Raw genomic sequence first — 10558 nt, 5'->3', positions numbered from 1 at the left:
GAGCTGCTGGGGGGGTTTGGAAGCCTGGAACAGTTTGTGGCCATCCCTGTTTTGCGTTCTTTCAGCTTCTCTATAGTGAGTGTGGTGTGTGTGTATATATGCATATATATAATAAAGTTATATTTTGGAAAAAAAAATCAAAGTGTGTTTTCTTGTCTGCATTTCTGTTCAGAGTGTGAGGGGTTCTGAGTGGGGACAGACATGCCCAGGGCTGCCCTGTAAATCACAGAATCCATCAGCTGGGAGGAGACCTCTGAGATCACCAGGCCTGTGACAAAACCACCCTGTCACCGTGAGCAGGGCACTCCTGAGTGCCACATCCAGTCTTTAGTTAAATATCTGCAGGGACAGCGACTCCACCGCCTCCCTGGACAACACTGAATCACCTTCCAGTGAAGATTCCTCCTGCTGCCCCACCTGAGCCCCTCCTGCTGCGGCTTTAGGCCATTTCTGTCCCTGTTCCTGGAGCAGAGCCCGACCAAGGGCTGTCCCCTCCTGTCAGGGAGCTGTGCAGAGCCACAAGGTCCCTGAGCCTCCTTTTCTCCAGGCTGAGCCCCTTTCCCAGCTCCGTTCCCTTCCCTGGACACGCTCCTCAATGCTCTCCCTCAATGGAGGGTCCGGAGCTGGACATAGGACCCAGGTGTGGCCTCAGCAGCGCCCAGCGCGGCGGGGAAGCGGTTCTGTGGGGCAGCCAGACACACATGACACACACGTGTGACACACACATATGACACGTGACACACACGACACGCACGTGACCTCTCGCGCAGCCGCGCTGCCGCTCCCGGCCGTGTCCCCCGTGCGGCTGCGCGGCCCCGCCCCTGCAGTCACGTGATCGGTCACGTGCGCGGGCGGCCATGGCGGCGCACCTGAGCTCGGGCCGGGTGAACCTGACGGCGCTGCGCGAGGCGGGGCGGCGCGAGCTGCGCGAGTTCCTCGACAAGTGCGCGGGCTCCAAGGTGGGCGCGGGGGGCGGCGGGGCCGGGCGGGGTCCGGGTGCGGCCCGGCCCGTGTGATCCCGCCCGGTGATCCCGCCGTCCCTTCCCGCAGGCCATCGTGTGGGACGAGTACCTGACCGGCCCCTTCGGGCTCATCGCGCAGTACTCGCTGCTCAAGGTAAGCCCCCCGGGCAGGCGGCCGGGCCCCGGCGCTCCCGCGCTCGGCTGACGGCCGTGCCTCCACGCAGGAGCATGAGGTGGAGAAGATGTTCACGCTCAAGCCGGGCCGGCTGCCCCCGGCTGATGTCAAGAACATCATCTTCTTCGTCAGGCCCAAGCTGGAGCTGATGGACATCATCACGGACAACGTGCTCAGGTACCGCGGGCCGAGCAGGGGACGGGTGCGGCCTGAATCCCCGCGGGGTTTGTTCACCTGTGCGGTCACCAAACTGCAGCACAGCCACTCTGTCACAGTGGGGGTGCGAGACACCCTGGGCAGGGGGAGCTTCCCCTTGGCTGCGGTGGTATGGGTGCGCTCCTCCCTGCAAGGGTGTGCACTCCTTTATGAGCTGGGACGAGTCCTGCCCGGATTGCTGTCCCTTTGGGGAACTGCAGGTGTCAGAGCGTGTCAGAGCTGTGGCTGCCCAAGGCTGGACACTGACACTGACACTGCAGGGTGAATAACCCAGCGCAGCGTTGCTGTTGTGTGTGACTCCAGTGCCCCCTGCCGTGGTCCGTGCTGTCCCAGTGCAGTCAGTGATATTGCTGTGCTGCTCCTGTGACTCTTCCAGGGAAGACAGAGGCCGCTCTCCGCAGAGGGATTTCCACATCCTGTTCGTGCCGCGCCGCAGCCTCCTGTGCGAGCAGTGGCTGAAGGAGCAGGGAGTGCTGGGCTCCTTCATCCACCGTGAGCAGTACAGCCTGGACCTGATCCCCTTCGATGGAGACCTGCTCTCCATGGAGTCCGAGAGCGCCTTCAAGGTGCGCGCTCGCCTTGTCCTCCAGGAAAAACGCGGCGTGGTTTTGTGCTGATGTTGCTGCTGGTGCAGCGGCTCTCAGAGGGTTTGTGAGTGACCTGCACAGCAAGGAAAGGCCTTGCAGAGCAAACCTGGCTCAGTGCTGAAGCCTGAACTTCCCTGTTTTCACACTAAATGCTGAAGGAGCAGTCACTACCCCAGTTCCTCCAGCTGCTGGTGTCATTGTCACAAGTGGAGCATTGCTGAGGCTTAAAGCACTCCGTTGTCACAAGGAGCCAGCGTGGTTTGTGTTCCTGCACAGCCAGAGCACTGTGTGTGATGGTTCTCACTGCTCTGAGCTGCACTGAGCATTAAGAGCTGTCACATCCCAGCTGCATGCCCAGCGTTCCCAGAGTGCTGCACCCTAGGACTCAGTTTGGGAGTTTCTTGGCCCTCTCTGTCCTGTGAGTAGCACAGAGAATGTGTCAGGGATGCTCAGATTTCCCTAATTAGCAGGAAACAGTCCTTTCAGTCATTTCTTTTACTCCATCAAACTGGATTTGTGTCTGGAGCTCAAAAATATTAGTGTCTGGTCATCTAAAAATGATTTGATGTAGTGACAGCACAGATAATAAGGTCCATTTATGCCAACAGCCACAGTTTTGTCCCCAGCCTGTGTCCCCTCTGAACTGTTCACATGGACCCTGCTGTGCTGTGGAGGCAGCTGTATCAGAGTGACACCTTCCCTCAGGATCCCTCTTGTTCTTTAGGAATGTTACCTGGAGAGTGACCAGACCAGCCTGTACCATGCAGCAAAGGGGCTGATGACCCTGCAGGCTCTCTACGGAACCATCCCGCAGATTTTCGGGAAGGGCGACTGTGCTCGGGTGAGGCTGAACAAATGTATCTTGTTCTTTGGAGCTGCCTTAGGGAGTGTTTGGTTCAATGCATGTCTGGGTTTTTTTAGTCCAGCCATGACACACCCACATCCTTTCTGATCAATCTGTGGTTTAATTGGTATTTTTGGTGGTGAGGGAGCAGCTCGAGGTGAATGCCGTGCTTTGGCCATCGCTTGCTGAGCTGCAGAGAGCAGCAGAGAAGGATTTTTGTTTTCTCAGTCAGCCAGTCTGTACCTCCTGCCTGGACCATAAGCAGAGCAATGTGATTTCCTTGCAGCACGTGGCCAACATGATGATCAGGATGAAGCGGGAGTTCCCTGGCAGCCAGAATTCCATATTCCCGGTCTTTGACACCCTCCTGCTGCTGGACCGCAACGTGGACCTGCTGACCCCGCTGGCCACACAGCTGACCTATGAGGGGCTCATAGATGAGATCTATGGCATCCAGAACAGTGAGTCCTGCAGGGAAGGGCAGGGTTGGGTGCTGGGTGGGTTTGTGCTTCACTAAATGTGAGTTGGGAGCAGCTCAGCTGAAATCCATGTGAGATTTGTTCAGTCCCAAACTGGAGCACATCAATTTCCACTCTGGCTGTTTTTGCCTGAGGAGCCAGGTACAGTCTGTGGGTATTGAAAGGGCATCCTTTGGCTGTTGGCTGCTGCAGGCACAGTGACAACAGGGAATGGCAGAGTGTGCCTTCAGCATCCATCCTGCTGGATCATGTGCCACACTGAGGGGACAGGGACAGTTTGTGAAATGCCATTTTCAGAATGCTGTCCTGAACCTCTTCGGGGGTAAGAAAATTCCAGAGAGGCATTTATGGGCTGTAATCCCTCCTGCTGGGCTGCCTCCAAGCCTCTCTGAAAGCAGGGCAGCTGCACCTGGCTCTGATGTTTGTGCAGGTCCCTGGCTGAGTGCAGGGGGAGACTCCTTAATTAACACACAGGCACTGAGTGGTTTGAGTGTTAATATTGCTTTGCTACTCAGAGCTGTTCCCAGCTCAGGGGACACATTTTCATTGATCTTAACTTCTGCTGATGAAGTTCCAGTCCTTATAAGGGTTATTCTTTGCATTTGGCAGCTTATGTGAAACTCCCTCCTGAGAAGTTTGCCCCGAAGAAGCAGGGTGAGGGTGGGAAGGATCTCCCCACAGAACCCAAGAAGCTCCAGCTGAACTCTGCAGAAGAGCTTTATGCTGAAATCCGAGACAAGAACTTCAATGCTGTGGGGTCAGTGCTGAGCAAGAAGGCCAAGATCATCTCAGCAGCCTTTGAGGTGAGGCCTGTGTCCAGCAGTGCATCAGATAATTCAGAGTGTGTTGACTGGCAGCTCAGGCTGCTCCCACACAATAATCCCCCATCCAAAGGAAAACCAGGGAGCTGTTCCAGTCTGTTCCCCTGCCCTGGGATGAGGTCAGCTCCACTTGGATTGTTCTGAGTAGGTGTTGGTCAAATCCCCTTTTAGAAGCCTGTAGTAATGTGGTTCCTTATTTCTCCCCACACCTCTGTCCTGGGGCTTCCCCTCTGTTCAGAGCTTGCTTAACCCACCCTAGTGCTGTGTGAGCCCAGAGATCCCATACAGGAATTGCTCTCTTCAGTCTGCAGGAGTCAGGTGCTGCTTCCCTCTGTAAGAACCCAAAGGTGATTTTTAGTGTGCTGATCAATTCTACTTGTTCACTGAAAGGTCCTTTTCCCTTCAGGATGCAGAGAAAAAGCTTTAAGGACAAAACACCAGAATGTACTTTCACAGAGCATTATGGCTGGCATCAAAAACAACAGAAATGTGCCAAAGACATTGCACGTTTGTGGTTTTGTTGAAAACATCCTGTTGATGATTCATAAACTGAGATCCCATATCTCATTTTTCTGACCTCATGGGGACTCACAAGAGAATGTTTAACTCTTTGATTTTATTTCCTTGAGGGGGCTTTTTTAGCTTCTTAACCTCTGCCACATCTAAGGTGAGGTAGTGGTACCTTAACTGAAATACTGAGTGCTCAGCCTCATCCCCCAGTTAATGCTGGAGGTGCTAAAGATGGATTGTTCATCCTGCTTGTTAAAAAAAGAGAATTCTAAGAAATTGTCAGCAGTAATAGGTGATAATGAAACAGCAGTGTATTGGCAGCAGAGGACTTCAGTCACAGGCTCCATCATGACTCTCCTGCCTGCACTTGCCCATTTAAATCCTTCATGTAGGAGTCAAATTATTACTGTTTTTATTCCAAGTTGCAGCAAGTAACCCAAATGCAGTGCAGACCTCTGGAGCTGAACCCTGCCAGCCCAGTTCCTCAGCACCTTTCACTCCTGCTCCAAGGGGAGACATCCCCAGCATTGGCCTAGAGCTCCCTGACAGCAAATTCCTCTTGGTGTGAAAAAGGGACTGTTCCCTGGTAGGGAAATTGAGGAGCAACTAGTGATGCTGGAGATATGGAAAATAACAGTGAGTGATGCTGCTGTGTTAGGTGCTGCCTCTCCCCATGATCCAGGTGCTGGTTCAGGTAATGCTGTGACTTCACTGTAAGCACCTAAAGCCCTCTGTTAAAAAGCTGCCTAACTCTAACTCCCCACAGGGAGTGCAGTAAACATTCCTGATGATAAAATGATCTGGTTGGTGTCAGTAACACAAACAAGCCTAACCCCAGTGCTGGATCTCTCCAGGAAAGGCACCATGCCAAGACTGTTGGGGAGATTAAGCAGTTTGTGTCCCAGCTGCCCCACATGCAGGCGGCGAGGAGCTCGCTGGCCAACCACACCTCCATCGCAGAGCTCATCAAGGACATCACCAGTGAGTAGGAGTCATTTCAATCCAGCAGGATGCCACAGAGCTTGATGGACAGCCTGGCAAAAACTGGCTTTGCTCCATCCAGTGCATCTCTGCTGAAATGTTAAATGTAAAACATAAGCTGTCGGTTGCTGTTGTATTGATTTTCGTTCTTTTCCAAAGCATCTGAAGATTTCTTTGATAATTTAACTGTGGAGCAAGAGTTCATGTCTGGAATAGACACAGACAAGGTAAGTAGATAATGGCAATTAGCCACTCTTACATCTTCAAATAACATTTTCTTTTTTCTTTTTTTTTTGAGAGGGGAAACATCTGATCTAGATGATGTCCAGTGAAATGGATGTCTGAGTTACCTGTGCACAGCTGGGGTGCTTGACCTATCCTGAGGCACCCTGTGCTCTGAGGGATCAGTGGGACACAGAAGATGTTTAATAAGAATTTTTCAGTGCATCAGGCAAAGTCTGGCTGCTGAGTGAGGAGCTGAGATGCTCCTGGGTGGAACCAGTGCTGGGTCCCTGATTTACAGACGGTCCTGGAGAGCAGCTGCTCCTCTTCCTTTCTATTTTGGAGATCCAGGCAAACCAGACCTTTCTTTCCAGGTCTGATGGGCACTTTAACAATTCTTTAAATAACTGCTTCTGTATTTTATTGAATAGGTTAACAATTATATTGAAGACTGCATAGCTCAGAAGCATCCATTGATCAAGATCCTGCGTCTCGTTTGCTTGCAGTCCGTGTGCAATAGTGGGCTGAAGCAGAAGGTTCTGGACCATTACAAAAGAGAGATCCTCCAGGTTAGGCTCTAACATTTGGAGCAATAATTTCCTGAGAAAACCCACATCAGCTCTTCAGCCCTACACTTCAGTTCTAGACAGAGACATCTTACACCTGAACAATGTACACTGGGTTTCTGTCTGGGCTGGAATGGGGAGGTGCTTTTGTGTGTTACAACATGTAGATACAGAGGTTGATATCACTTTTTACTTACATTATTTAAACACTCTAGATTGGATATTCTCTACAGAGATCTTAACCAAAAAGCCTTTTTTAAACAAACATTTCTTAAACATCTTTTTTAAACAAACATCTTTGCTTTTTTTTTTTTCTGTTTTAAACACTGGTCATGGGTTATTGCCATGGCATTAAAGGTGATTTCTTCACATTACAGACTTATGGCTATGAACATATATTGACCTTAAACAACCTGGAAAAGGCTGGACTCCTGAAAGCCCAGACAGGTGGCAGGAATAACTACCCAACGATCAGGAAAACGCTGCGCCTGTGGATGGATGACGTTAACGAGCAGGTGAACATTACCTCTAACTCCAGAGTTATGTGCAGCAGGAAAACCTCCTTTTTTTTATTTAATGTTAGTGATTTCTTTGAGGCTGTTGTGCAGCCCTGACCTGCTCCCTGCCCTGTGTGTGTCCCTGCAGAACCCCAATGACATCTCGTACGTGTACAGCGGTTACGCCCCGCTGAGCGTGCGCCTGGCCCAGCTGCTGGCCCGGCCGGGCTGGCGCAGCATCGAGGAGGTTTTGAAGATGCTGCCAGGGCCCCATTTCGAGGAGAGGCAGCAGCTCCCTACTGGCCTGCAGAAAAAGCGTGAGTTTGGCTTTGTTTTCCTGTGGTTTGCAGGGAATTAAGTCTCTCTGACTCTCTAAACTGGAATTAGAGCAGGCAGAGTTCAGGTCTCAGCCTCATCCCTCTGTCCCACAGCAGTGTTAGACTGACCTAACCCTCCTTTGATAATTGGTTTAACTTCTCATCAGTGTGCTGAAATAAACCCTAAACCCACAGTGTGATTTTAATAAGTAATGTTATGTGTGGGAGGGTCAGCATCACTCTCAAACAGAAACACATCCAGAAGCACTCCAGAGCTGGGAGCAGACTCTGGATTTCTTTGTCCAAGCCTCTAATTCAGCTCATTTGAGTTTGACTGTCAGTTGATGCAGGGGAGCTGTAAATACCAAACCAAGCCAACCTGGACCTTTTTTGTGAACCCACAGGTCAGCAGGGGGAGAACAGAGTGACCCTGGTGTTCTTCCTGGGTGGGGTGACGTACGCGGAAATCGCCGCGCTGAGATTTCTGTCCCAGATGGAGGATGGAGGCACAGAGTACATCATTGCCACTACAAAACTCATCAATGGGACAACCTGGATCAAATCCTTGATGGAAAAACTGGAGCCTGCCCCGTTCTAGGGTGTGTGAGAGACAGTAAATGTGAGAGGCCCTGTGCACACAGGCCCATCAGCTGCTGCTCCTGGCACAGCACTGAAGGAAGCTCTCCTGGGACCAGCTCGTGACCCTCATCCCTTCTGCACTCGTGTTCCAGCTGTCTGTGGAACTTCCAAGCAGACAAGCAGGGTTGGAAGGCACTAATGATAAACAGTGTGAAAGAGAGAGAAATCCCTGCTCATGGTCTGACCTGGCAGCCAATCCTGGCAGCAGGAATGGGCCTGGTTCTTCTCTTTGGCAAAGTGCTGCTTTTTTTTTTTCCAGTTTAACTTTGGTGGGAGATGGGATTTCTGCTTTTTACCCCCCTAAGGTGCTGAGGAGGCAGGATGTTCTCTATGCCTGCCTTCATACCAGTATTCACAGACTGTTTGTCTGTCTCTGGTGCCTGATCCATTCCATGGATGCACTGGATGTGTCAGTCAGAGATCTGTACCCAGCTGGACCTGTGATCCTTGAGCCTTTTACTTCATTTGTCCCCTGAAGGGATTGCTGTGAGGTGACTTCAGGGATTGCTGTGAGGTGACTTTTTTTGTCCCAGGTACACCCACCTGACTCTGGAAAGCTCCTCCAGAGAATGAATGACAGCAGTGTGTCCTGAGTTTGTGGTGAAGACACACAAACACTCCCTGTGTGGGGGCCAAAAATAGCAAGAGCAGGGACCCAGTAAACAGTGGGTTTAAAACAGACACCTTTTCACCCCCTGGTGAGGTTATAAACTGTGGTACTTGGTGTCACAAGCTGTTGTAGAGCTCGAACTCATAAAATGGAATTTTCCATGGGCTTGGGAGCTGGCCCTTGGTGTGCAAGAGGCAGCTCCTGGCTCCAGAGGCAGAGCAGGGTCCTTGGTGGTGCCTGTGCAGTGCCAGCCACACTGCAGTTCACTCTTAAATACAGTGAAAAAAAGAAAAGCCCACTCCTCACCTTAAATCACTCTCTTAGCAAACATTTCTGCCTTATTTATCATGTATAATATGTCCCAATAAATCCCTTCATTTTTCCAAGTTGTCACAGTTGTGACTGTGGGTTTTGGTCTGTTTTATTTTCTGACACTGAGTTCTGCCAAGTCAGACCCTCCTGTTTAACTCCAGCTGACTTATTAGAATAAAATAAAGATGTATTTGAACTGGGTTTTTTTTGCCTTCTCTCTCTGGAATACAATAATAAAATAAAACCCTGCACTGTGGTAGCTGTATCCTTGTCTCCACATTCCAAAATAAATTAATTACTTAAGTTGAAATTATTTTTCTTTTTCACTGTTTTCCAGGTGTTTTATAATTAAGGCTCATGCAAAATTTCATTCTGATCTGCCACCTAACAAACTACATTAGAAGTGGAATTTCTGAGTTTTTGAAGGAAAATACAATTTCAGTCACTGGAGACTTTGTGTTTCAGGTGGGGAGGCAACTTGTAGACAGACTTAACAAAAAACACGCTGCAACTTCAGTGATGCAAGAAGAGCAAACATGGATTGTTTGCTCTGCAAGTTCCATTTAAAGTAGCTAATTTCAGAGTATTTAAAAGGAAAACTGAATTAGGTTTGGATCAAAAATTAGATGTTACTGTGTAGAGAAAAACAAGAAATTGACTCAGAGCAACAGAGTGTCCTTGGGTTGGCCTTGAGGGTCTGTGTAGTATCACAGTTTCCAGACTTTTTTTTTTTTTTTTTTAAATCTTAACTGAATTTAAAAGGAAATACTGACCAGGCTGGTTTCTGAGCTAAGGTCCTGCTGTGTAAAAGCTACACCACAGGTGAATAAAGGGAAACACACAAAGACTGGCTCACCTTTCCAATCACTAACAATACAGGCAAAACTTTTTTTGGTAAGAGTTTACACCAGACACTTGGTAAACTCAGAATTCATCACCAACATTGCAGCCTGTTTTTTGCACCTGCACCAGCACTGAGCTAGAACCATGCAGCCACTCCACCTAGACAAAGCCTCTTCCTGGAACTATTCAGCAACAAAATAAAAGCCATCCTGACGCTGATCAATTCCCTGGAGGAGCAATTACTATTTAACAGGCTTCCTGGGCAGCTGATGATGTTCTGTGTCTGTCCAAGGCCCTGCTGACCATGTGGGTAATAATTTGATAATGAGAACCTAATTAAATTAAGGGACCATTTTCTACATCATAATATCTTTGTAGGTAAGAGATTTGATTTGCAGTACATAATCTTCCTTCTCTCTGCTGTCTGCAGTACTAAAAAAAAAATAATATATATTACCCAACCTCAACCCCAAAAGACTTTCACTTTTCATACAACATTATCAGAAGCAGTTTTGCTAAGAATAAACAGAGCCTGGCTCTCTCCTCCCCTCACTGCAAAGGAGCTGCAGCACTTGAGCTCTGAAAGGTCGGGATGACTCTGGGAGGGAGGGTAAGGGTGTCACTACAGCAGTGACCTGGGCACAGTGCAGGGACTGGGCTGCCTTCAACCCTCACTGACTTTGGTAAAAGATCCTGGCTCAGCCTGCCCAGGGATGAGCCCCAGCTGTGTGTGAGCATCCTCCTCCCTGGGTGGCTCACAGGGAGCCCAGGGATCAGAGCAAGAGGCACTGCAGCCTTTGAGACACCAGAATAGAACGTGTAAGATGACACAACGTTTTGTCAGAGGCAAACCCCCACTTCTCAACAAAATCTGGTGACTCCAAGCCCAGGCACTGGAACTCTGGAAATGCTGTTGCCAAAAGCCCCCAGGGGAAGGGGAGTGTTTGGCTGCTCCGAGCACCACGGCGCTGTCGGAT

The 10558-nt window shown here is 49.9% G+C and overlaps 1 protein-coding gene across 1 annotated transcript; it reads left to right on the top strand.

Annotated features, from left to right (window-relative positions):
- Positions 1-838: 838 nt before the first annotated feature.
- Positions 839-9048, top strand: VPS33A (VPS33A core subunit of CORVET and HOPS complexes). Its single transcript, XM_033075909.2, has 13 exons — positions 839-959; positions 1051-1116; positions 1187-1314; positions 1730-1919; positions 2665-2781; positions 3071-3245; positions 3873-4066; positions 5449-5575; positions 5735-5802; positions 6229-6366; positions 6741-6878; positions 7009-7177; positions 7582-9048. Exons 1-13 carry the CDS (start codon positions 858-860, stop codon positions 7773-7775), a joined length of 1806 nt encoding a protein of 601 aa, XP_032931800.1. The 5' UTR covers positions 839-857; the 3' UTR covers positions 7776-9048.
- The last annotated feature ends 1510 nt before the right edge of the window (positions 9049-10558 follow it).

This window comes from Catharus ustulatus, chromosome 18 (genome assembly GCF_009819885.2).
Source record: "Catharus ustulatus isolate bCatUst1 chromosome 18, bCatUst1.pri.v2, whole genome shotgun sequence".
NCBI lineage: Eukaryota > Metazoa > Chordata > Aves > Passeriformes > Turdidae > Catharus > Catharus ustulatus.
Note: the sequence above shows the minus strand (reverse complement) of the source record. Positions and strands in the feature narration are given on the sequence as shown.

Excerpts from the sequence above, each read along its gene's own strand:
- VPS33A (XM_033075909.2), top strand. The coding sequence starts at position 858 with ATGGCGGCGCACCTGAGCTCGGGCCGGGTGAACCTGACGGCGCTGCGC. Across the intron at positions 3,246-3,872 it reads GATCTATGGCATCCAGAACA|CTTATGTGAAACTCCCTCCT; the intron begins GTGAGTCCTGCA and ends TGCATTTGGCAG. Across the intron at positions 7,178-7,581 it reads TACTGGCCTGCAGAAAAAGC|GTCAGCAGGGGGAGAACAGA; the intron begins GTGAGTTTGGCT and ends GTGAACCCACAG.